A 27,479-nucleotide genomic window follows, 5' to 3' on the forward strand; every position below is an offset into this window, starting at 1 on the left:
TTTACATCCTTATATATATTCTGCTTCGCCAGTATTTTCGTGGTTATTGTGTTTGTTCGCCCTTCGTCAGTTGGAAGCGGAGTAAGTCGAATTAAGAGGATATAAATAAGGCCAATGAACTTCATAAGGAAAGTTTGGGTAAGTTCAATGCTCACGTTGCAGTAAGTGTACGAAGTTATAATTGTTTTCTGTTTCAAGTTGAATATATTTCTCCGCATTGTCTTCGGCTATCGTAAATACAGGGTTATTACATAATTTTGTAATATATTTTAAGTTAATAGTTTGCTTTTTCCCACTAATATTGTATATTATGAGCAGTTTGAAATAATTTAGCTGTGTAATTTTTCATACGCATTATCGTGAATATATCCTTACGTCATTTTATTCTGCCATATCCTTGGAAGCTCTGTGGGGTGTTAGTGCCGTCAGTGCACCTAACGTGGTGCACTGTAGGCATTTGTCTACTTGAGGGTCTTTGCGGCATCCCTACGGCCCTTAGCTGCAACCCCTTTCATTCCTATTGCTGTACCTCCTTTTATATTCTCTTGCTTCCATCTTACTTTCCTCAACTCTGTCCTAACAGTTGCTTCATAGTGCAGCTGCGAGGTTTTCTTCCTGTTACACCTTAAAACCCTTTTGCTGTCATTTTCCCTTTCGGCGCTGAATGACCTCATAGGTCACATTGCTTGGCCTGTGGCTTACATTTTATATTCCATTTTACCTTTATTGGAAGGCTGTTGATTAGGGTCTCAGGGAAAAACTCTCACTTTTACTCTCGTTATGGTATCAGTTCAATGAGTTAGAATTAGCCTATAGGCCCTCGCCAGTGAGGTTAGCCTCTGAAGTTAACATGCAGTGACACGAAGTAAGATTTTGCTGTCTCAGGGTAGAGAATTGCCCTTGAGTTTGTCCCTTGTAAGTGTCATTCCAGGGCTCTTTCCTAGATAGTGACCCCCCAAGGGTTTTCACCCGGTGTGTACCCACCTGTGCTTTGTGTTTAGTACAGGCCCGCTGGGGATGGCCATAAAAACATAAACAAAATACTATAAATATCGTAAAGATAATGACCCCCAGGAAATATTGGTCCTAGATAAATACAAACAAAAGATATGAAAATAAACAAAAACATAAACTGAGCTCATTAAATATTCCAGTAGTAGTTTCGGTTTTATCAGTTTTTTTTTTTTTTTTTTAGAATTAGAACTGTGTTTGTAGGGACATTGCCCCTCAAGTATTCACCTGGCCTTTCAACCCTTATCTGTCAGCTCTCAATAGAGAGGGTCAGCTTGCTGATGAACCTTAGGGGATGCTTGCGTGGGCAGCTGCTATCTATAATCTCCACAAACTCAAGATTTTTTTTCATTTTGGCCTGTACAAGGTCCTCCTGCCAGTTTTGGACCATACTTTTTCTGGAGAGTTTATGTTAAATCATGGTCTTCACTATTCCACAGTACTCATAGGTCAGATCTCAACGAATTTTGCCTCTTGTGCAAGTGGTTCTCATCTTTTTAAGGTATATACTGCTTTAAATTCTGGTATAGCCTATAGCCTTGCAGGCCAACTCACTTTTTTTGTGAGAGATGGTCTCACACAACAGTGGAGGTTGGTACTTCTTTATCTGTAGCCAAATACTGTAATTATGGTCTCTCCTTTTCATTTCCCTGCCGGGGTGGGTAGTACCATCAGTGCACTTCATGTGGTACATTGTAAGCATTACTTGAGGTTCTTTGCAGCATCCTCTTGACCCCTAGTGCAACCCTTTTCATTCCTTTTACTGTACCTCCTTTCTTATTCCCTTTCTTCCATCTTTCTTTCCACCCTCTCCTAATAATTGTATCATAGTGCAACTGTAAGGTTTTCCTCCTGTTGCACCTGTAAAACCTTTCTACTCTCAGGTTCCCTTTCAGCACTGAATGACCTCTTAGGTCTCATTGCTTGGCCTTTGGTGTAAATTTTGTATTTAATTCCATTTTAGGTAAGTCAGCACTTCTTGTAATCTAGTTTAGGAATATCCTAACGAGCTAAAGTAGATAGCATTTTCTGTGAATTCCAACATTGTTTCCCCAACTTTATGCCCTCTTGTTGCCTCTGGATAAACCATAGAAAAGTTTACAGTCTGTTGGAAATTACAGGAGCATTTTGTCATTTCATCCATTCCAGACCACCTGTCTGATATCAGGCTTTCAATTTTAAAGTGGAGTTTGTTATGCAGTCCTTTCATAATGATGTACTCCATAGACACAAAGGTACAATGTCCTCACAAGCGTACCCCCTTCACTAGAGTTTTGGAATTGACCAAATGGATATGATATTATACCGATCTCTAACTGTTTTCAGGATCAGCATTGGATGGCGTACTTCCCAAGTGAGTTGCAACATGGAATGCTTGCCAGTGATTGGCTTTCCTGAGCTGAAAACTGTATTTTGCCGACCAGGATTGAACCTTGCATTCTTGGCTTTAAAGGCTTCCTGGCTGGGTAGACTTTCCTTTCCTGGAATTTGGAAGCTGGTTTATGGTCGAGTTTGGTATTTAAAGACAGATTCATGTATCCTAGTAGTTCCTTCTGAATTTGGAAGATGAGAAATCCAATCATGCGTCCTGGGTTTATTGGCTTACTTGGATCACTTCCAAGCTAAGGGAGCCTTTGCTGAATGGTTACATTTAACCATTTGGGTGGAAGTGTGAGCCTCCTTGTCCAGTTTAGTGAAGACAGGGTGGTGTCTTCATAATTGATAAACCCCATCAGAAGCAGTTGATTCCACAGAAGCAAAGTTTTTACGATTTATTGATACTAAGGAGATGGTCTATGTCACCTATTTAATGGCATAGACCTACCAAAAACAGAAATTTTGTCAGAATCTTCAGTTTATCCAGTTATAAAGTTTTCAGAGAACTGGTTTTAGTAGAGAACTTTTGGGCCATCCCTGTGCAAGTTAAATGTTTTGACTCAGGGTCTGGTAGATTTGTTTAATCTAGGTATATAAAAAAATAATGATGAACAGTATGCCTCAGCAGGAACCGAGGTTCCCTTCTTCCCTAGGATTCATGTTTTTGTCCCCGATTCCTTCATCGTGCCTCTTACATCTTGGTAAGTGGAGGGCAAGAAATGGTTTGGAGCGGAGAGAAAATAACAAAAGTACAGGGGGTAGAGTAGGCTAGGTTGGAGTCCTTATCCAAACCTATTCTTCCCAGTACTGATTTGACTCTTTGTTGGGACTTTCACCCTTCCTTTCAGGGTGTAATCTTAGTCTATTAATAATAGTGTCATTTCATTTTAGGATTCTCAATATAGAATCCAGGAAGACTCCATTACCATACACCAAATTTGCTTCAGGGTAATTTCTAGATTCTCAAGGAAACACTTTGTTACAGTAGCCTTGCTTTCTAACCAAATGGTCTGGGGAACATTGTGTAATTATGTGGATGGATTCTCTATGGGGAAGGAAGTTTTTGCTTTTTGTACCTCTGCAGGGAAACCCGAAGTTTTCATTTTTGCCTTTCTCCTTTTGGGGTTGATGCTAGTCCGCACGACTCCTCCATAGCCTTTGGAATATTTTGCTCTAGTATTCACCATCTGAAGGAAATGCAAGAACTACCTGCAATCTTCAGATGATCTGTTCCAGTTCATTTGTTCTTTCCTTCAACTACCATGCCTCATTCCTTCTTTGTGATGTTTGAGTGGTCGTACTCCCACTGATGGGAAGGTCCCAGTAGAATGACTGGAATTCCATTCTTAGCATTTCTCTCTTGATACTGTCTTTCTGTCAAGACTCATTACCCCTGTTACTTTCTACCGAAGCGAGCATAGTACCCTTCTTTTTGACCCAGGGTCCCTGTAATGGAATTTCAAGTTTTTCACAAGGGAAAAATATGATTTCTGCTTTGTTTAACACACATAGTTTGGAGTTACAGTTCTCAGAATCCCATTGAGGTGAGCATTGGTTCAAGGCACTTTGGGCAGTGCCCTGACTGGCAGACTTTCATTCTCTTCCTACAGGAGAAGACCTGTATGTAGTTCCCTGGATGCCTTCTCCCTGGCCCTATGGTGGTTGCTCAGTTGTGGAGAGTCATTTTCCTGCTCCTTTCAGACAAGTTTGCATCTTGCCTAAGGGGCATGCTTAGGTCAAGTTCAGGAAAGAGATGCTTTGGATTCTGGATCTCATCCCCACCTTGTACCCTTCCAAATTGTTGGGCAGCTCAACTCTCCTATCTGGGTTGGAAGATGCAAAAGAGCTTCATAACCAAGCACCAGCCTGAAGACTTAGGTCTGATCTCTGCACTTCCTTCAGTTACATGAGAAGGAGTACCCGTCTGAAATAATTATGTGGTGGCAATTGAAGAAGTATGTGGAAGCAGACATTTAAGTTTGAATGGAGTTTACCTAAAAGGCATTAAAGGGTCAGTAAGTCATAATGACAAAGAGGAATTTTATTAAAATAAATAAACACTACAGAATAATTTCTTCATCCCAAAAAAAGTAACCAAAATCATTTTGGCAATCTATATCCTGACTTATCCATTGCAACTTCCATAAATGTATACGTAATGGCAGTTATTGACTTAATGGAGGTCACAGCATAAAATATTTAACTAAAGTCCTTACCACAAAAGGATCTTGTACCACATAGAAGGCAAAATTAAAGGAATTTTTGTAACTTGAATTACCAATTAACACGTGAGACACTTTTTCAGTAAGTAAAAGTTAAAAAATCGAAATTGTATATACACATACCGACATAGACGTCTTCAGCTCAGCATGAGATTTTAATTGCTTATATCCTAAAAAATTAATTTTAAGAAAGGTGCATATAAAAATAGTGCTGTAGCCTACATTAAAGATAAAATAAAACTCCCAAGTGACCAGATATAAAATATTAAGCAAAATAAATACTAAAGAATTTATTGCTCTACATAAAATTCTTAATTGCTAGGAATATCATGACTTTTAACCACCAAGTTCTTAAAATATAATTTGATTGCAATGCATATATGTGACTAGACCTGACAAGATAAGCACAAAAGCACTCATAATCTCTCATATAATAAATTAATACTTTGTCCATTCCCAGCAAAAAATGATCAAAAGTCTAGCACAATAAAGTGCAATTATTTTTGTCTTAGTACCAGCAGGAAGAGGATTATCAAGTTAGAAGATCAATCTATTATTTTTCTTTTCATAAAATACTGGTTTTATCACATTCCTCAGTCAAGATATGCATATACTCGTATATAGTATATAATTATGTACCTTCAAGTTTTTTAGATACTGGAATTTCAGACATTTATGACACAGTAACTGATTGATAGTTTTAATAAATGAAAGTTTACAACCTGAAAATTGAACATTCGACCTTATGAAAACAATAAAAAATTAAAATTATAACCATTCAGTGCGATAACCTCTTGGATAAAAAATTCAACCTTCACACAAGGTGTGAAAAAATATAAATTTCTCGATCTTGAGGAAATGAAAATGTATCTAATACATTTAACCATCTCACTTGTTTTAGATTTCATATATTAAATAAGCTTAAGAGTGAAAGAACAACATTTACAAAAGAAAAGGATGTATTGTACAATATCACAGCAGTGCAAATTTCAGTTTATATAACAGCTCATAATGTGGACGGAGTGTTGAGTGATTTTGAATCTTCTCTGATTCTCTGAGGCACCAACATCTTGTTGCCAAGATTAGGAGTAATGTAACAAGCTGCAGTAATGCAACCACTACTCTGCAATATATCTTTTTTTAAAATTAATTCACAAAAAGCACAAACCCTAATAATTAAACCACTTACAAGGAAATTTGTTCAAATCCAAAGAGGTTACTCAAAAAACTTAAATACTATACGGTAAGTGGTTCTAGTTAAAATGGATGCCAATGTCTTTCATTAACTTAAGTTTTCCAGTACTTCATAGCTGCAACCCCTTTAGTTCCTTTTACTGCAACTCCATTTATTTCTCTTTCTTCCATCTTACTTTCCACCCTCTCCTACCATTGTTTCATAGTGTAACAGTGAGGTTCTACTCCCGTTACACCTTTAGAACCTGGTACTCTCAATTTCCTTTCAGCGCTGAATGACCTCACAGGTCCAGTGCTTGGCCTTTGGTCTAAATTTTATATTACATTCCATCCACGCTACAGTATACATGACTAGAAATATTTTGGTGGTCTAAATTTTATATTCCATTCCATCCATTCTACGGTATACATGACTAGAGATATTTCAGTTTAGTAATGTTTTTAAAATATATATGTCCTGTGACAAAACTTACTGTAAAGTCATTCATTACAAATGAGCGTACAACTTAACTCTCTATTGAAATAATATGCTAAAAAGGTTATTAGCAGCTATGAATGTCATTAAAATTTACAGCCGTAGGCAACCAGTTTGAAAATTCTTGTAATGATAACAGGTATTGGAAAAAAGAGTTAACACAAAAATATAACGACAAATACTTAGCGTTCTGCAACACTTGAAAACATAATCAACTGAATATCTTTGTATTCATTCCTGCATCTTATTATTTATTTTCAAGTCATCAGTTGTACTGATTACTTTTACAACAATTCAAAGGTAAACCTTCAGTAGACTGCATTGCAATATACTTTGTTTGTGAAGATGCAAGAAGTTTCTTTGAAACTGCAGAAATTTGTCTGAAATCAGTTTTACATCATACGGAATGACCCAAGGTTTATTCTTTTCAAATCACATCATTTTTACTTTCGAAGGACAACACATTAAAAAAAATAGCACTACAGCTTATGACTTGCCAGACCGAATTATTTTTGTCAAGGCGCTAATGTTGTTATTCTTGATGGCTTGCCTGCACGCACTCACAACTGTGGTCTTGGATTTCCCAACTGAAAATAAAAATGAAGCAAATGAATGATGGTAGTCACTGTAGAAAGTTGAGATACAAAAACACTGCAATATGCCAGGCTATAATTCCAGGAAAATTATTCAATTAAATTACTGTAGTACCCTAAAAAGTGTGTGCCACATGATATATTTAGTTCTTTAAAAAAACAGAATTCATTTTTCAATATAAAATCATTACTCTTACATGGCTTCAACATGTCAGATGCAAAACCCAAACACTTCAATTCATCTTAGGAAAAGATGAAGACTTCCTCTTCCCTGTAAGTCAGTGCATGTGCATATGGTTGCACCAAGTCCCCTCAAGCTCACTGTGTCGCTCTTGGTATAGTCTGATTTAGCTGCGATGCAACAGTGAAGTCAGAAGCTTGCACTAAATTTAAAAGTAATGGGTTTGCATTGGAAGAGTTTATTCTGTTTTTGAAAATATTAAAATTTGTACACAAACTCATTACTGTTACAGAGCATGAATAGCAACTTTTGTGGGAGCATACCAAGCTACTGGCACCCCACCTCATCAGGAGAGGACCTACAAGAACTGGAGGGAGCTTTTAAATTTTAAGACCCATAGTTAGCCTGTAGGGGGGTAGGGACGAAAGTGGACCTCATGCAGTGCACTGTAGGAATTGCTTAAGGTTCTTTGCCGGGTCCCTTCAGCCCCTAGCTATACAGCTTCTAGAGAAGAGACTTTACAGACCTAGAAGCCCATCTCGGAGACCATTAATCAATCTGCCATTCAGGACTTGCCTATTAAAATAGCTCTTCTAGCTTTTTTGTTAGTCAGGGTATCATAGAACTCCAAGGACCTGCAGCACAGTTCATCCACTTTAGAATTCTCGTTCCCATGTCTCACTGTGTAGCCTCAGTTTTTTTGGTCATTTAGATGTTTCTTTGAATTATTCATGATTCTGGACTGAGGAGAATTACCATTGTGTATCCAAGCTTTTCTGGGCCATGGCTTCTTCCAGGTTAAGGTTGGGGATACCTTATTTAACAGAAAATGTTAGGAGGAAGGGGTTCCCCAAGGGAGTGTGCTCAGTGTAACCTTATTTGTTCTGTTGTAAAAGGGACAACCTCTGTTATTCCCCTTGACATTTTTCCATACTTTTTGCAGATGACTTCCCCATATCTTATGCTAGAGTGAGAATGTCAGTAGTTCCAACAAAATGAAAGAAATTACATTTGTTATATATACTTGGAAGTATGGAAATATGCCAAGGAAATGGGACGGTACTGTGCCAATTATGCATAGGACATATTGCTGAATCTAGAAATGTTTGTTGAATAATGATCACCAGGTTTTTTGCAAAGACTGCCTGGTCCCACTGACTGAGAGGCACTTGCTCGTTGAGTGCCCAAGTTTTGGGGATCTGAGGAATCAATACCTCTGTGAGGCTTGGGGTGAGGATGGCAGGTTTAGCCATGCTGGGGTTCTCAGAGAGGATGTTCAATATGGTGCCAATGGCATTTTTAGCTTTATCCCAGAAATTGGTCTCCCAGAAGAAATCTAATCCTTATTCTCGTTTCTGTTTTTATAATGAGCTCTAAATGGTTTTAAATTGATTATGTATTCATTTGTAGTTTTTAAGAGATTATATTGATGTCAATGACCCTGGTGGTCACGATGCCAGATAACTACTAATCACTCATTCATTCCCACCAGCATTTTTGCTCTTTATGGCTACACCATAATTTGACACATTTCATGCTTCTCAGATAAAATAAACTGCCTTACACCAAGGTCCCCCTCTCACCCCCATCTAACTGAAAGCAAACGTATCTTTCCTGGAGCAAGGATTCATATTGATGGTATCATGAGAAGAGATGCAGGGAGGAAAGCCTACCAAGAGGTTCCTTCTGCCATCTAGTGTACTGAAATCTATCTCTTGTAAATGTTGATTTACAGGAACACTTCAAACCAAAATATGAGGCTGTCTAAGGCAGTGATTTGCATGAATGATACGTAATATTTATTTTAATATTTGTTAGGTAGCACCTTAACAGAGACTTTGGGGTCTGGCCTTCTGATAAGTAACAAAGTCCTTTAAATAACAAAGGTTGTATATTGCATCCTGCAATGAATGTTTTTTAGATCCTAACCTGAACTGAACTGTACTTTACACTAAACATTCAATTTAGGTGATGTTTAAAATGGCAGCCATGCAAAACGTAATGATCGTAAAGTAGCAGATAAGTACAGAAGACCATTAAGCTGAGGTTTCACTTTCCATTTTAAACACGTTAATTACATCCGGTCAGATGTTTCTGTAATAAAAAGTCATAAAGTCATGATGCAATGGACGTTGTTTGCTAAGTGCATCCTTGCTGACAGCAAGGGTGAATCATTTGATATTTAGAAAAGAATTTCCTAACAGTATTGGTTACTTACCTCTCAGTCGGCCTGCTTTTTGTATAGTCTGATTGACTTGTTTGAGACAATTGAGAAGCTCCTGATGGTTGTTGCATCTTATCTTGTATCCGTTGATGAGGTCTTTGTTGAGGTTATACAGTTCACTATACCACTGGCGCATGCTTTGCCTGATTGTGAAAAATGCAGTGATTAATATAAGCTCCTTATAACATTTTAACAATATTATAAGGTCTTGTCATATCAGTATATACGTAACCTAGAAAATAACTTCTACGTTATTTCAAGGTCATACTTTCACACTGAATACATGATTCCGGGAGTGAAAGGTTTGGAACTCGTATCTTATGTGAAGACAATATTCTAGTAATGAAAGTTTGGTAACTGTTATATCCTATGTAACTGAATGAATCATCAGAGAAACATTTTATTAAAATTAAATTGGACATTAATAAACAAGGTGAACAATTATGAATTATGAGGGTAAAAAATTGGCCTCACAGGTAATAACACTGACTTAACTGCTTTTCAAAAGTGCTGAAATATCATTCTTGCTATCATTGTGTAACAATAGCATCTGTCATGAAAAAACTGACTCAAGTTTTACTTTTCAGATATTTTTGTTATTGGATAAAAACAAAATGGGAACAAAAGAAGTAATGGATGACACTGCAGGTAAACCTTCGTCGGAAATAAACTTGATAAATTCAGTTAAATTTCCTAAACTGTCTCTTTTTTTTTTTTTATTATCCTATCTGACCTGTGTTGGAACTGGAATATAAAATTTAGGTCTAAGGCCAAGTGCTGGGACGTCTGAGGCCATTCAGTGCTGAACAACTGTTAGGAGAGGGTGGAAAGTAAGATCGAAGAGAGAGAACATGAAAGGAGGTATAATAAAAGGACTGAATGGGGTTGCAGCTAGGGGCCGAAGGGACACTGCAAAGAACCTCAAGTAATGCCTGCAATGCACTGCTTAAGGTGCATAGATGGCACTGTCCTCCTATGGGGGGTCTGAACTGTGCTAAATAGTTAGCTTCACAGTGTGAGATGTCTTCCCAATCAAGATTTGATCAATAGGGAGAAATATTTATGAGTAATATACCTGTATAGTAATATATAGCTGGTCAGTAAAAGGGTTAAAGGTATTTATGGTAATATTAAGGTGACTAAGGCATTTAATGACACTTGAGGGACTTAATTTCAAACTGAAAATACAAGATACATGAGGCTACACAAAACTGCTGAAAAATGAATAAACCAAGTGTGCATGAATGTAAAATGGATGATAGCATATAAAACAGTAGATTAATAAGTCTTTCACATATTGCATGGAAAGTAGAGTATGATGTCCTAGCCTTGCAAACCACAGGAAAACTAAATACAGTATTACAAGTCATACTTTAAAGCAAATGAGAGTTTGTAAAACTAAAAAAATTGATGTCTAATTTCATAGGAGAAATAATTTATCTCTATTTTATTTGTGTGCAGTTGTAACACCATGTTACACATATTTCCAGTGACTAGTAATAATCTTAAGCACGTGTTAACAAGGCAGATATAGTTACAACAAATACATTAACTCCACTTACATATCAAACATGAGTCTGGCATCTTCCGCCCTGACCACTAACGTGCGAATGACCCCAGAATGGTCCGCCATATCTGCGGACAGTCTTTGTCTAGTTGCATGATACTCTTCAACTCGTTCCAGCACTGTTCCCAGCTGTTCCAGCTCTGATGGAAAGTCTGCCTCAACCTGGCACATAAGAGTAGAGGAGAAACTGAGACGCAAGAAGCCCCAAAGAAAAGGATTGTGCTGTTATACAAGGCAAAGTTTACCAATGCTCTGAGTTTAGTGAGGGAAAGAAAGATGATGGCAAGAGGGAGATACATTTAGAAAAACTCAAAACAACAGAGGAAAGAAAATTTTTAAATGGCAAGTGGGTGAGGAAAATGTAAATGGAAAAAGCAAAAGATTTAAAAATCAAGAAATTGACGTTAAAAGGGAAGTAACAGAGCAATGGACAAAGTATTTTGAATTATAGTGAATGGATAGAATGAATGTGAATTGGAGACTGCTGACATGACAAAGGGACCAAGTGAGAATGAGCCCAAGGATAGATATAAAATGAAATGCTATAGGTTAGGAATAACAAATGACTTGTTTAAAAATAACCAGACAATGGATAAAAGTATTAAAACAATAATCTACAAAAGGACTCACTACAGAATAGCACTGGTTAGAAAACAACACTGCCTTTGCATTCAATGAAAGCACACATGCGGGATGGGAGATTACAAAAACTTTTAAAATTTATGAGCTGTCAGTTTGGCTTTGTGCCAAGAGCAACATCAGAGGCAGTACGTACTAAGGTAACTAAAGAAGTACCCTGCAAAAAGGAAAAGGTTGTATTCAGGTGGATCTTACTAAAAAAGGGACTTGACAGAGCATGAAGATAAACAAACAGATGTGCTACGAACTAGTAGGAACTAGAAAGATTCAGTGAGATTCAGAGGAAGACAAGTACATCAAAAGAATGTGAGATAAAATCTGGAGTCAAAGAAGCTCCACACCAAATCCTTTGCTGTTTATCAGTAATGGAAGAAGCTACAGATGACTGCATCAAGGGGGACTCCAGGAGTTGCTACATGCAGATGACCTTGTATTACTTGAATCAGAGAAAGAGGCCAAGTGTATGTTTAGATGATGGAAGAGTGGAATGCAGGATTGAAAGTTGGTGTAAGCAAACACAAGCTTACAGTGACTTGAAAGAAAGCAAACAAAAGAGTGGTAAAAATGGCCATGTGGATGGTGAAGGTATATAAAAAGGGTGGGTGCTTTTTGATATCTAAAATGTTTAGGGAGGTGGACCATGTTGTGGTGGAAGGGTTCTGTACTACATTATTTCTCTTACTGCACATTAAATCATACAATTTTTGTCAAAATAATTTTCATGGCTTTTCATTGTTGCAATGATAGATTTTTTTATGGATATTTTACCGAAAATTCACAAAAAATAGGCTGGGGGAAAAGGGGAAAGAGCTGATTCCCACCATTACTAACAAGTAACGTAAAATAAAAAGACGAGTGAATCCTACAAAGGGACTAATGTCAAACTGCATCTTACCTGCAAATCCTCTAAATTGAGGTAATTAGACAATGCTTGGATAAGGTCTCCAGCAAGATCCATATCATCTGTTCTGATAGTTAATTCGCAATTAGCCGACGCCTGGATAACCAGCGGCATGGTGGTACGCAGGGACAAGAAAGAGATGTCCAGGTCGCCTTGCTCCCCTAACTGTAGGTCTTCCAAGAGCAAAAAATTTGCATTGATCCACATGACAATCTGAAAACAGTTGTTACTCTTGAACGATGCTTCATTTCCATAATTCTCAGTTATTCAACAGTAACGAAAACAGTAATCATTAACAGTTTGGCTAAGAATATGAATCAGTTTACTACTGAGCATCAAAGGCTGAAAATTTTGCTCACCCTCGCAACACGTTCGTGGATTTTAAACTTGACGAAGCCATGAGGTTGATTCACTGGGGTTGTACACAGGGCATACATTGAAAACCTTGGGAGCTGCCGGGTTAGCTCAAAGACATGGTAATGAAGAGACCCTTTGTAGCCAACCATAGCCTTGATGTGAAGATCAACTGGCACATCCTGCAAGATTTATAAGAAATCTTTCAATAATAACAATAAAGTTAACACTTCAATTCATTGTTAATCAAGAAACATTTAACATGTAACTACAAAACAAAAGTCATCTTAATATTCTAAAATTGCAGTTATAAAATTTCAACTTCCACGAGCAATAATTTAAGAATAAAAAACATACTGTGTCCAGTATTATTAAAAACATATGATTTTGCATTCCATGAATGCAAACTAATATTTTGCCTGTCTTACTGTCCTGCAGGCACACTCAGCAGAGAGCCAATTACCATTTTGAAGCTAGGAAGACGGCAATCAAAGCCGTGTGCAACCTTCCACCCTAGAAACAATGTTGTGTACAAAGTATTTAAATAATTTAAAATGTTCATCCAATCAGGAAGACAAATGGTTATAGTGTATTATCATGACTTCAAAGTAGATTTCAAATACCCTTTACAGCAATGCACATCATGAAAGAATGCACCAATGTCACAAAATTTCACCTAGTTACATTATAAGTAATGATTCTTTTATTATAAAAAATAAAAACATGTTAAAGAGTGATGATAATGTAAAGTAGGCTTAAATTAAGCAGTCTCGAGGTGGCCTCAGCCTAAGACACTGAGGACCTGAGGTGCAAGACTGAAGTCATTGTGCCCCAAGGTTGGCCTCAAAAACAAACCTGCAAAAAGAAGAACACTGAGGAGTACTAACAAAAATGCTTCTGAAAATGCCTCCCACCTGGCGATGAAAACCTGGCCAGAATGATGCTCACTGAAAACTGGACGGACGCTGGCCTATGAAAAACTATCACTCACAATGAGCCGAAATTGTTGGAAAAGGCATGGTTTGACAATTAGATGGACAAGAAAAAAAGGATATCTTAAACAATTCATAAGTCTGCGGCAGACTGCAAACTAGTCAACAGACATCTGTGGGTACATGAGAGACAACCATATATGCATGCACTAACCTACCTGGAAAAAGATCAGGTTCTTTTCGTGTTTGACAGGACTACAGTGTACAGGGTTTGCGAAGGCTCATGCATAGGCTATGTTCAAAGTAATGGGTCCCTGGCAAAACAAATATAAACGCAGAAGATGAACATTTGAGAACAGAGACTTAACTTCAGCCATTCATAAGTTTATCTAACCAACGCTACACATATACTCTATGTGTTTCGACTCGATGGTCAGTTAAACTACCTGGTAAGGATAATATAAGGAAGCACTTTCTCTTTTATTTGACGTCAAGGTTTGTTTTTTGCAGGGACAAATCATCTTTTATGAAATGGGAACTCTGAGGTACTCCGCATTACTTGTATTATTCACTTCCACCTACCTTCGGGGGATACAAAGGAACTCGCACGCTACTTGTCAGCGCATTGTCTCTTGGATGGAAAACATGACTCTCTCCTTCAAATATTCCTTCGGCAAATATGATAACGGCTTTAATTATGGTGTCGTTAGTTGTTGCCAAAGCAATCTCCACATGAGGCTGAAAGGTACAGAAAGAAAAAATGTTAGTTATAAAAGCTTCTCAGTTAACTTATTTTTAATCCCTAAAATATGATGGAAGCAACTGACAACCTGTACACAAGAAAGATTACCAAAGAAATCTCATAAAATAGATTTCTTATACAGACTTCTTATAAAAGTTCTATTTGGTATCTGTATCATCAAAAGAACTGACAAAAGCAGAAGGTAATTGTAGAAACACTTCAGAGAGGTGATAGAGAACATGCAAAGTACTTAAGGAAATCAGACGAATTACAGAGACTAATACAAAGAATATTCAGACAGTCGTGTATGCAAGGAGTGGCACTGGTGCTCAGGTAGACCATATTATTATGACTGAAAATACCTAAAGATAAAAAGAAAAAGGAGAAATTACCTGTCAATAGATGGGACGGGTCAATAATAACTACATAAGAAGAATTAAGAATTCATTGGGCAGAACATTTTTGGGAGGTAAGGAATAAGATACAAGGGGGATATGATATACTAGATGCAGACAAAGCCCTAAATGCGCTTATGATGAAAAAAATTCAAAGCTTTTGAAGTGGAATCAGTAATGAAGAAACTTTGGAGATGGAAAACACCTGGTTACAATGGAATTTGGAAACTTAGATAAGAAGAAGCCAAAGGTAATGAACAAAAAGCAAAAGACTTAAAGCTGTAGAGTTGGGACAAGGCACTCTCTGATGAAAACAGAATTAAAAGATGGAAGCTGAGAAGTATTGCAGATAAAGAAAAGTCTGAAAACAAAGAATCAAAGTATGGGAGGTGGGAATCACTGGAAAAAGGCATAGTGTAGGCAACCTGAGTTTGTAGTACGACACCTGACAAAGAATATATGCATTGGGGAACAGAGAGATGAAATGAAGATATACCGTACAGAGGGCAGTTAAAGACAGGGACAGGCAAGAGATGATAGAGAAGTCAAGAGGGCGAGATAAAATGATGCTGGGAAGCACATGGCAAGGGCAAATAAAAGGGTGTTGGAGAAATATAATTGTTTAGTTACAGAGCAAAGGGAAGAGATAAAATGTTCGGATCACACAAGTGTGGAAAGGCGAAGAGGATGGACAGGCCAAAGTATATTGAAAATTAAAGTTGAAAAGCCAGATTAGAAATAACATAATGATCTATGCAGTACTTCAAGATAAATGAAGATGAAGTGAGCAAGTAATGACATATCATGGCACAAGACCCAGAGTAGCAGTATCAGATGAATTTCAGAAGATAAATTTTCGTGTTCTAACAGCAACGACAATTCCTGTCGTGGACATGTTCATAAAATGATCAAATGAAGTGGAACACTAAAAGAAATTTTGGCTCATGATATAATTTCCACAATATAGCATCTTTAATGTTAACATTTCTTTGTACACTTGCAGTACCTGTACGAAATGTGCTACTAACAATAAGAAAGACTGATAGAAAAACCACAAGTTCTTCCAATGCATCTTAGACCTACTTACTGGTTTATTTTTTTCTTCACTGCCCATGTCAATTGCAAGTCCAGTCTGAAGCTGAGTATTTGCCTGCAAGAAAGAAACCACATTCAGCAATAATATACATATTTCAATCTTTAGTTCATTATCTTTAAATTTCTTATTTGAATAAACTTACTGCATGGAAGAAGTCCTTGGATCCCTACCACGTAGCGGGGTAGTGCCATCTGTGTATCTCATACAGTGCACTGTAGGCATTACTTCAGGTTCTTTGTAGCATCCCTTCAGCCCCTAGCTGCAGCCTCTTTTATTCCTTTTACTATACATCAGTTTATATTTTCTTTCTTCGATCTTGCTTCCCACCCTCTCCTAACAATTTTTTCAACATTATTTTCAGAGCTGAATGACATAATGGGTCCCTGTGTTGGCCTCTGGCCTAAATATATTCCTTAACTAACATGTTAATATTGTCACTCCTCTACCATTCTTTGTCACCCTATCTTCAAGAGGGTTGCTGAGATGAAGGACTTAGTTAAGTAACTTCTTACAAGATGATTATTCAAACTGGGCAACCAAATCGTTATATTCAAACTGGCCAACCAAATCAATGGTTTGTTCAATATATATGCACGAAAATTAATATTTAAAACTAATTTTGTTCTGTACGTACTATTTCCATACTCTGAGGGCTCCCTTCTAATAAATATGGGTAAGTGGGTAACACTTTAGTTTAAATGTATGAAACTGCATTTATTTAGAATATTTTTATAATGCCTACAGTATGCTCTGCAAGGTATACTCCGGGAAGAAGAGCATATGTTGTCATTATCATATCATATGTACATGGTACACTCTAATGAAAATGGAAATATTTCTCAATAAACTTTGATAATGGATATAAAAGGAGGGAGACTAACTTAAAGAGTAGCTCTGTGAATCTGTATTTGGTCAGGAACTACTTGCTAAAAAGAACTATAAAATTTCTTCTAAGCTTTTCATTCTGTACATTTAGAGATCATACCAAGCATGACCCCAATTAATCTAGAATGTGTTTCTTTTCCTATACTTACAGGTATTATTCCCACTTGGTCGCTTGCTGACGAGGGTTTACCATAAATGATCTCTCCAGATGATCCCATCCTCTGGTTTTCCTCGTAGTTTTTCAATTCCATCAGAAGAGTGTGGCGTCTCTGACTCAATTCCCTTATTGTCTCCTGTTCGATGTTCACGTCCATCAAAGAGTACCGACTTTCAGGGGATGACGGCTGATATCCTCTGACTAGAAAGATATATCAAGTCCATTACCACAGAATAACTTTCAAGTTACCGATGAAATTCATGTTTCCTGTGTTAAATACTGATGTGCTTCTTTTGGAAAACTAAAACTAAACCTAGTGCTCATAAAATTATCGTTGTCAGCTACAAAGGATCAGAACTACAGGCAGTCCCCAGGTCAAGGCGAGATCCGTTCCTGACCTAAGTCGAATCCGACTTAAGTCGGGTCTCAACTTTAACAAGGATATAAAAATGAAAAAAAAAGTGATGAAAGCCTTTCCTTTAATCCTGTGGTTGGCTTGCACACTGGAAGGATGGCGACACTTACTTATTTACATGCTGGAGCTCAGAAACTAGTACCCAGCCTACGTTGCCTTAACTTTGGATTTTCGCCTAAGTCAGAGACGAGTTTTTTATGAATATTTTTGAAAAGCGTTGTAAGAGCGGATTGACTTATGTTGAGACCGCCTTAACTCAGGGACTGCCTATATATATTATATATACTGTACAATAAATATGCAAAGTTTAAAATATCAAGTATTCCTGTTCCATAAATACAGACCTTTCATTTCAATCATCGTACCTGAATACCAGAAACAGAAGGATACCCTCCATCTTACCACTGTTAATAGTTCTTTCACTGCCAAAGTTGGCTAAAGTAATGGTTGCAGCTTGCCAATCAGAGTGTCTTTTTGGAAGGAGATCCAAGTAAAGTCACTGTTTGTACTTAGAAAACCTAAGAATCCCTGACATTATATTTGTATGTGTTCCTACAAGAGATAATGTTTTACATTCCTTAGGCTGAGGATGAAATACATGTATTATTTCAGATCACTCCATCCAAATGGAGATCTATAAAGTTGACAGTATGTGTCTGTAATTTTAATAAATCTAGGGAGTGTCCAGAGTCATACTTATTTAGTAAAAGACACTCATCTGGTTGTATTATGCATTGTGCTTTGAAAGATGAAATTGAATATAAAATTTAGGCCAAAGGCCAAGCACTGGGACCTATGAGGTCATTCCACGCTGAAAGGGAAACTGAGAGTAAAAAGATCTTAAATGTGTAACAGGAGGAAAACCTTGCAGTTGCAATATAAAACAATTGTTAGGAGAGGGTGGAAAGTCAGATGGAGGAAAGATTTGAACAGAGGTACAGCAAAAGGAATGAGAGGGTTGCAGCTAGGGGCCAAAGGGGAGGCTGCAAAGAAGCTTAAGTACTGTAATGCCTACAGTGTTCTGCATAAAGTACACTCATGGCACTATAACCCTTAAGGGGATACTCTGAAAGAGGTTATTCTGATCTTTATTCACTGCTTTACAATAACTTATCCAATATTCTACAAACCAAATTCTTTTTGGAAGGTAAAGTGTTGTCGTAAAGGTTTAACCCTCACAGTCCGGGCTAAATATATGTTAAGCACACCCTGAGTGGGGCCTCTTTTACACAAGACAGTCGTAAAAACATGCTGATTTTACCATGTTTAAGTGTTTTATGTAACATTTTTTTTTAATTTGCAAAATTATAATTCCAGCTCACACAATATTATAACAGATAAGAACTAAAATTAGTAAAAAATTTTGAGCATATTTATTAAGTTAAAAAGTTAGTATACCTTAGTTTAACCAGACCACTGAACTGATTAACAGCTCTCCTAGGGCTGGCCTGAAGGATAAGATTTATTTTACATGGCTAAGAACCAATTGGTTACCTAGCAGCGGGACCTACAGCTTGTTGTGGAACAAACCACATTAGAACGAGAAATGAATTTCTATCACCAGAAATAAATTCCTCTGATTCTTCATTGGCAGGTTGGAGAATCGAACGCGGGCCCAGCAGAGTGCTAGCTGAGAACGATAGCGACCAGTCCAATGAGGAACCGAGCATATTTATTGTAAAATATTTACGAGATATCCTGGGTTCTCCTACGACATCTCAAATCTGACTGATCTCTCTCTGTCCTCTACTGAGTTACTAGAGACTGGCCATGTGAGTTGCCAGAAGTCAATTATAGCCCATGGAAGTGATCGAAACATTTTTCCCGCAAAATTCTTTCAAACTGAATGGTGCGAAATTTTGAACACCCAGACTTCACCACAAAGCTATATGTAAACATATATGTATGTTACCCATCCACAAGGGGTTAAGATTGATGAAATACTGTATAATGCCATTTACAAATCCACTACATATGAAAATTCTTGTATCATATGACTTTCTGAAACAAATTTTAATTAAATTTTAAGAGGTTTGCATCACACCTGAGATACAAAGTATGTATGAACTGTTGGCCCTGGTTAAGCTGTTATTCATTTGCAAAAGTCAAATACAGTAGTACACCTGTATTTAAAATAATGATAATTTTAATAAAACATACTTTACATAATGTATTCAATTATATTCTTCGTATTACTGTCATATTATCACAGTACAACATATGAGCATTGCTATCATGCATCATTTGCATTCTAGCAATGTTTACATCCTCAAAAGAGATCAGCTGATTGTATTTACCTGACATCATCATTGCCATTAGTGTTAAATATTCAAAGCTGATGATGCCATTAGCATTAAATATTCAAAGCTGGGTTAAAAATGCAGCTTATCTTTACATGTAGTTAGCAATGCAGTAAATCTTAAATTGAGTAAAGGTGATTTCATTTCATCAGTCGCAGACAGTGCTTTTGCTTAGTCCTAAACGGTTGCAACCTGCATGTTATTAATTTTTTTCACCCACAGCTTAAATTCAGTGCTATACTTTCTTTAGAACTTCTCCATTGTGTGAAGGGTTAATAAAAATAAATTTATTTTTACTAATGGTAATCATCATGAGAATCAGCAAGTTTTTAACATGTCAATAACTATAACGCAACTCTGGCAAACTGCCGTTTCTCAATTTGGCTGTTTATGCCAGTGTTTTGCTTGGCATTGTAAGTTTTTAATTATAAGAAAGTAATGAATAATTAGACAAGCCAACAGTATGCTGACTCATGTTTAGTCTATGGAACGTTTGCTTTTGGGCCTATTAATTAATCAAACGCTGCTAACTAAAATGTAAAGTGCATTACCAATGGAGTCGACTGAAAATGTGACAGGCATAATAAAACCAGCTTTGTTTTTGATATAAAAACTGTTACTTGTTAGTGAGTGCCTGTAAAATAAAATGGTATCACTCTTTTGAGCAACAGCTGTGTTCAATTATAGTATTACAGTGCTGTAAAAGCTATTTTAGGGCTTGTTTTCTTGCCAATTTTGAATGGGTATGTTGCATATTTTCATAAAGTTTTCTTCTGAAAATGTGGTGGTGCACATTTAGGGCTGTCTGAATAGTAATGGGTTTGTGTAAAAAAAAGTTGTCAGCTTTTAAAAACTGTATTTTTAAGGTAATATTTTTCAGTAATATTTCATTACTTCTGCATTCCAAGTCAGAATTTTTGTTTTACATTTCTGCCTAAGGTTACTTTTTTCCTGTTTTAATCTTTTGCATAACTTTATGTGCATTCCAGAATGAAAAAGAACTACAGTACTTAGAAAACTTTTACTATTTGCGAATTCTATAAAAAACATCACCTGGATAGATATACCAACCTTCTCCATCAGTTGAACAACAAATCAGCTGATTCTTGCCATCCATACGATAATCACCCTGCACAATGCCAGCAACAGTAGACTTGAAATTATCCTGCAAATGAAAATATACATAAAGAGATGATGATTCCAAGTAAATAGACATAGACTGCACTATTGCTTATAAGAGATAAGGCAGTGTACAAGTGGTGACCACACCAGCAGTCATTATAACTATCTATACTGTTGAGCCCAATGTTTCTTGTGCATTCAGATGTAAAAATCTCAGTGGTGGATCAAGAATTTAAGGATCAAAATGGTTGTCATGAATTGTACTCTCAACAAATGTTATATAAACATAAACCAGCAAAGTCAGGGTGGCATTTAAATTTCCAAGAAATTAACCTGTAATTTGAGACACCATTTGCTGATGATAAATAAAATTTGCAATCAACACAATAAAGAGAGAAGGAGAAATTCCTTTTTGCTACTTCTCTTTTTAATCTATACACTAACTACTAGTGTGCATTACCTATCCACACAAATCATACAACATTACTTGGAAAATTCCTGAGACATTCCATAAGAAAAACTGAAGCTTGATAAAGGAACAACATACACCGCAAGTCGAATACAAATAAAGTATTGCATTCATCTTACCTTAAAAACTACTTCGCCACTGCGATCGTTCCTAGCATCAACCTTGCCATTGCTCCATCCAGTTATGAGCTCTGCTACGCCATCACCATCCAGGTCATAACTGAAGATGGATACTGCTTGATTTTTGGACTGCAAAAAGGAAATTAACATTATTACAAATGTTCCTGCCAAATATTTATATATATAGAGCAGTATAAGGCATCCTCAATGTCAGTAAGTGATGGTTTTTGCGGGAACTGCTGGTTCCCCGCTCATTGCTGCCTCCTTACCTCAGTTTTTTTGTTTTGATGTTCTCGTCGGTGAGCTGCCGTTTTTCTTTCGTCAGTCTCTGGTAGGGCAGCAAAGGTTGGCAGCACAGCAGGCAGTTTTTGATCGGCGTTGGTCGAGTGAGCAGTTATCACAGTAACTAGAGCACGTTTGGAGTGTGACCATATAGTTTCATCTTTGATGACAGCGTTGTCTGGCGTCTCCAACGGGGTATTCTGGTTGGTGGGTTTTTGTCCCTGTTTCAAAATGGAGGGGCGTATGTTTGGTTTTTCTGCCTGCTGTTGTTTATTTTTGCAAAGCTAAAACTTGATTTTGTTTAGTGCTGCCTTTTGGTTTTTCTTGTATTTATGGTTTTTATCTTTTTACCAGACCAACTCACAAAATTTGTAAATAAATTAATTTTGAGCTCATTATATTGTTTTGTGTTTTCCCTTTTGTTTGTAAATGGACTAGTCATGAGCCCCGTTGAGTATGTTAAAGACCTGCAACAGAAGAGGTCTTACAATGGCATGACAGGGCGTCTGTTTTGGATTGGAAACCATGAAAAAAAAAAATAATCTTTTTTTTCTTTTAGGTGGGAAATGATGGTTTTTGGGAACTGCTGGTTCCCCCGCTCTTCATTGACTTGTGCACTTTCTGCTGAGCTGCCGTTTTTCTTTCATCAGTCGGGTCTGGTAGGGCAAGGTTCAAAGCAGGCAGTTTTGGAGTCGACGTTGGTCTTTATGAGCAGCAAATTGGAGCCATTCTTGGAGGTGACCATTCTTGGACCACGAGCTGCTCATCATGACAGCGCCTGTTCGTCTCCATGCTGGTTCCCTGTTGTGCAGCTGAGGGCTGTCTTGGTGCCCCGATGGAGGACGTATGTTTGGTTTTTTTTCTGCCTGCTGTTGTTTATTTTTGCTCTTTTTTAAAGCTACTTTTTTGTTTATTTTAACTTGATTTTGTTTAGTGCTGCCTTTTGGTTTTTTTCTTGTATTTATGGTTTTATCTTTTACCAGACCTGACTCACTTGTAAATATTGTAAATAAATTAATTTTGAGCTCATTATATTGTTTTTGTTGTTTTCCCCTCCTTTGTTTGTTGCATCTGCCGTCAAATGACAGCCCCGTCCTGAGTATGTTAAAGAACCTAACGCCCACCGGAGGAGATAATTCTCTTGCTTACGAAGTCCTGTTATCACAGTAAGACTAATAGTTTATTCTTCTTAATATTTCAAAAGTATGTTGAACATATTCCACTGTACACTGACTCACAATGGAATATGTAAATGGACTAAGGTTACTAACAGACTTAACAGAAGAGGTCTCTGGCATGACCAAAAGTTGTAGGAGAAACCATGAATATATTTAGGAAATAAACCGTCCACTCTCATTGACTTGTGCACTTTCTGCTGGACTGAATTCATGGATTACAACAGGCCTTTCTCCTGCTACTTCCACACCTGCTACTTTTCTTAGTGTTGCTGAAGAAAGCAGTGAGTCTGAATAAAGGGTTTACAATTTGTTTAACTGAATAGCAGAGAGACTTTGAAGACCAATCCCACTTGGCACACTACAATGGAATGCTGAGGAAAAGTAATCAAAGGCAGAGGAGGCAAAGAAGCAGAGGAGGAATATGATACTATGGCTTGGACTACTAAAGATGTTTTAAAGGGAATTTTGAAAACTACAGTGAAGAGGCAGTACAGTACATAAAAGTGTGGAAATGAAAAAAAGAGCGATAGTGTCTGCTAGTAGCTGAAAAGTGTAATGCTAGGGGTAAAATAAGTGAAGCTGGAAAAATGGTAGCACTTGTAGTATAAAGACACTGGAGACAGGTAAAAGAGCACAAATGTGTTAGTTCAAGAATTGGATGGGTAAGAATGAGTTTGGGAGGAACAATACTGTACTGTACAACATTCATCTTTCCCTTTCAATGAGTAAATTCTATCCACCCACACCCAATACACTTGATTACCCGCTTCTTCCCCATCTTCCTCCTCATCAGTAAGCTCATCAACATAACACTTTCATTGAGCCAGTCTATGCACAATGTTCAGCTAGCCCATCTTGCTGAGTGCATCCATCTGCACCTGTACGTTTTGATTTGCACCTTTGCCTTTTAGTGCAGTTAATTTCATATACATGGCTACACTAAGAAAGATGTAGTAAGGGCATAGAGGGGGTAGGGATAGTGTTAATAACTGAAGGGTATGGTAACAAGCAAAAACATAAATAACAGAAACCTAGTGGATATTGATAACACTAGAAAACTATACAGCTAAGGACCGGTTTTCCAGTTAGCACCACCACTAAAAAGCCCCCAAACCTGGAAAACTTTAAACCTACAATTAACTCTGTTTAACTAGCGAAACAGGTATCAGTATCAAAAGTCTAAGCTTCAAATAAAAAAGTCCAAAGGCATTGGAAACATAAAAGAGATGAGCTTACTTACAAATGATCTTACTGGAATATTACAGATGAAAATATTGAAAGTAAATAACAAAAATTTAGGATAATCACTGTCACCTGACTTTATCAGGTGTTGTGAAGTCAATGTATACAGAATCATCTTCTTCTTCTTCTTCTAACATGCTTTTTCCCATTTTTTTGTATGGGGTAAGAACGATGCCTTCTTTGAAGGACTTTGATTCGGCTTTGGGGTAGACCGTAGTCTCGATCGGTTGCCCTGCCTGACATCGCTTAGACCCCGGTAGCGCATGTACATGTATCGTACCAAACCAGCTCCCTTTCTTCCAGCAGCAAGGAGAGTTGAGCGGTTAGGTCGACAGTTCGAGACGTGTCAGGTGTCTGTAATGTTTTTAGGAGATGTTGGAGTGGCTTTGTTTGTGTGTATTAGTCTGTAACACCCATTTGCTTTTAAGCAAACCTATCCGTTGATTACGTACATAATCCCGGGGTGTCTACACGGATAGCAAAGTGTCCGCCTCTCCGACCGGTCGGCTGCGGATTTGAACCCGCGCCACAGACCTCTATGAAGTCCAAAGCTGCTGCTCTACCGACTTGGCCATCGAGGCTCTGAAGTCAATGTGTACAGAATGAAAAGGAAAAAAATGCTGGGAATGGATGAAATGAAACATGGAAGAAAAATATCAGTCTTACAAGTCTCAAAAACTCTAAGGAAGACTGTCAACTGCAAACAAACAAGAAATGAAAAAGTTTGCACCTGAGGACCTAAAGGAACCACACGTGCTTGCACTAACCTACTGTTAAGAAGTCATTCATTTTCCACTAAAGACAGGTGTCTGGGTTTTCACACAGGTAGCAAAAAGGCCACGTAAAAGGAAAGGGTTTGTGGCAAAACTATCGTAATTTCATTTACTGCAGCCAATACTGAAATATATATCAAACCTTTATACGCCACCATCTCGCCATTTTCTCGTACACTCCTACAGTTCCATTTGCAAGGGCATACCCAAAGCGGGAACCTTGCATTGGGCACAAAGCAGTCACTGCTTCGGTTTCCGACATCTCGAATAATATCTCTTCATGTTTAAAGACCCTAATGTCAAAGTCTTCTGAACCAACCAATAGCTGTGAAAAAAAGTTTTCACAAATTAGAAAAAACTGCAACATTATTGACTACAGGAAAAACTTTTGAATACCAATTTTGATATGTGATAATTACAGTGCCTAACCACTAATCAGGTATATCAGAATTCTTTAATGAACTTCAATACAGTAGTGAAAAGTACAGCGCAGACTTTCATTTTCATGCAATAATGATAGTGGAGTACTCAAAATAATAAGAAAAATTGACATAACATGATCCTCAAAAGAGTAAATTACACCAGCTCCTTACTGAGAGTGAAATTTAAACTGTTTCTACTAAGGTTCTGAGTATTGTAAAAGAAACTGTGAAGATCAGATAACAACACCCAAAAGACTGCTAATTAGAACACTGGTTGCAAGAACTGTTATCATTCACAACACTGTGCAATGTTCTTGACACTGGAAATTAATTCAAATAAATCCTCTCCTTACGAGACTATGCCTGACCTTATAGAAGGAGGATGTATATGCAATCAGTCCTTTTTTTATGGACTAAAGTTCCTGGAAACCCCAGCATTCACTAAAATTGCAGATCTAAAAATTCAGATCTTATAAGAGACATAAGAGAAATTTAGCTTACTCCATCATTAAAGACTGGCATCATTCTCTCTCTCTCTCTCTCTCTCTCTCTCTCTCTCTCTCTCTCTCTCTCTCTCTCTCTCTCTGTCTATCACATGCTCCTGCATTGTATTTTATTTTCCTCTCTCATTCTCTTTCCTTTACTCTTTCTCATGCATAAAAACTTTAATGCATATACAGTACAGCATCAGAGTACCAGCATCAGCAGAGAATTAAAAACCTACTATGCAATGAAAATTAACCTAAATCCAACCAACAAAGGTTTCCACAAAGACTACTGGACTAATGATGGCTATAATTGCAATAAATTTACCTAAACCTCAATACTATTTCAGTCAATGTTTCCCTGTTTTCTCCCCATTATCTGTACTTTCTCTTGTAGCTTACCTCATTTTCCCCATCCCCATCGAAGTCGGTTAGTGTTAGGGAAGAGACATTGTCCCCTGTGACTGTCCAGAATGGGTCCCGCCCATCAGCATCAAAGCCATGAATAGAGCAGTTCCCACCAATCAGAGCCAGAGGTGAAGGATGACGTCCCAAGTGGCCAATGGCAATGGCATTTGCTCCATCAGCGACCTGAAGATTAAAATATAATAATGTACAAAGTTTTCTTTTCATGGTTATTTACAGTTTACCATAAAATACTATCAAGCTATGAAAACTTGAGCACACTGCTTACAAAAATGAACAATACATAAAGTATACTACACTAATGTACATAACTTAAAATTAATACCAATATTTTCCTAAGACAAAAATAAAAAAACAGATTCAAGTTTATGTTTCTGTCAACAGTTTTCAAATTCAGATTACTTGAAGACTGTTTTAAGAAATTATAGTTCAAATTGTTACAAGTGAGTCTAAACACCAGCTGGTGCTGTTTTGATTCTGCAATTTTCATCTAAGTTACTTTGGTTTTATATTAATTTTAGTCATTCCTGTTTAGAATAATATTCTCTGGTGTTTGAACAAGAGGCAATTATTCCCTGACTGTCTGGCTCTTGAATTTACAATGGGCAACTGCAAACACATAAAGTCACATGATCCCACACTCTGGAGGGTGAGAAATCCCCTTCAAGTGGTAGACCTCTCTCTCACCCTCTCATTATGTAGTTTCTGTACTTATTTCTTGACACTGTTTTTTCTGAAGTGGTCTCAAACTTAGGGCTGTGCCACAGCCTCTGTAACAATCCCCCATAGCCTTAGAAGGAAGCTACCTTGCTTGAGGGTCCACTCATGCAAACTTTCCATTTTTGACATTTTCCCAGTTTCTCCAGAGTGCCAGACAGGATGATTAGAAAGCAAAAGCCACTTGTTAGATTTCATGAAAATGCTTTCCTCTCTCCCTAAATTTTTTTTTCTTTGCTTTCCTAATTTCATAGTTGGCTCATAATTAACTGTCATCACTGTAATTGTCCAGTTGGGGGACTGTTTTGCCCTATACAGTGTACTGACTCCACCAAGCTGATTTGTTTACTTCTGAAATTTGGAAGATTGCCTCAAGGGACTTTTCTACTTTATTATTATAAACTCCACTATTATCTCTGCTCTTTCTTTTGATTATGCTACCCCTTTTGCTCACTGGATTTTTGAATATCACGTTCTTAGTATGATCATGAACATGTTCCATGTATGTACTGAGCTGGCTCCAAGAATTAACATGGCTAGTAGTTCAGGAAATGCTTCCAAAGAGGCACAAACACAGAAAGAGT

General features: G+C 37.3%; 1 protein-coding gene and 1 long non-coding RNA gene across 3 annotated transcripts in view; one reads left to right on the forward strand and one right to left on the reverse strand.

The window, feature by feature from the left end:
* LOC136845094 (uncharacterized) lies at positions 1-17,076 on the forward strand. The gene is made up of 3 exons (XR_010855064.1): positions 1-138; positions 9,865-9,925; positions 16,940-17,076. It is a non-coding gene; the product is annotated as an uncharacterized lncRNA (long non-coding RNA).
* Positions 4,415-27,479, reverse strand: part of LOC136845091 (Bardet-Biedl syndrome 2 protein homolog) — a 27,340-nt gene continuing 4,275 nt past the window's right edge. For both annotated transcript variants that reach the window (XM_067114922.1, XM_067114923.1), the window contains exons 4-15: positions 26,155-26,343; positions 24,988-25,170; positions 21,371-21,499; positions 20,732-20,825; positions 16,938-17,146; positions 15,895-15,957; positions 14,253-14,408; positions 12,744-12,920; positions 12,379-12,597; positions 10,840-11,006; positions 9,272-9,420; positions 4,415-6,866 (exon numbers count right to left, since the gene is read on the reverse strand). In XM_067114922.1, the coding sequence (XP_066971023.1) occupies positions 6,766-6,866; positions 9,272-9,420; positions 10,840-11,006; positions 12,379-12,597; positions 12,744-12,920; positions 14,253-14,408; positions 15,895-15,957; positions 16,938-17,146; positions 20,732-20,825; positions 21,371-21,499; positions 24,988-25,170; positions 26,155-26,343 (1,836 nt within the window). In that variant the 3' untranslated portion in view covers positions 4,415-6,765. The remainder of the gene's footprint in view (positions 6,867-9,271; positions 9,421-10,839; positions 11,007-12,378; positions 12,598-12,743; positions 12,921-14,252; positions 14,409-15,894; positions 15,958-16,937; positions 17,147-20,731; positions 20,826-21,370; positions 21,500-24,987; positions 25,171-26,154; positions 26,344-27,479) is intronic.

Source organism: Macrobrachium rosenbergii, chromosome 13 (assembly GCF_040412425.1).
Source record: "Macrobrachium rosenbergii isolate ZJJX-2024 chromosome 13, ASM4041242v1, whole genome shotgun sequence".
Lineage (NCBI taxonomy): Eukaryota > Metazoa > Arthropoda > Malacostraca > Decapoda > Palaemonidae > Macrobrachium > Macrobrachium rosenbergii.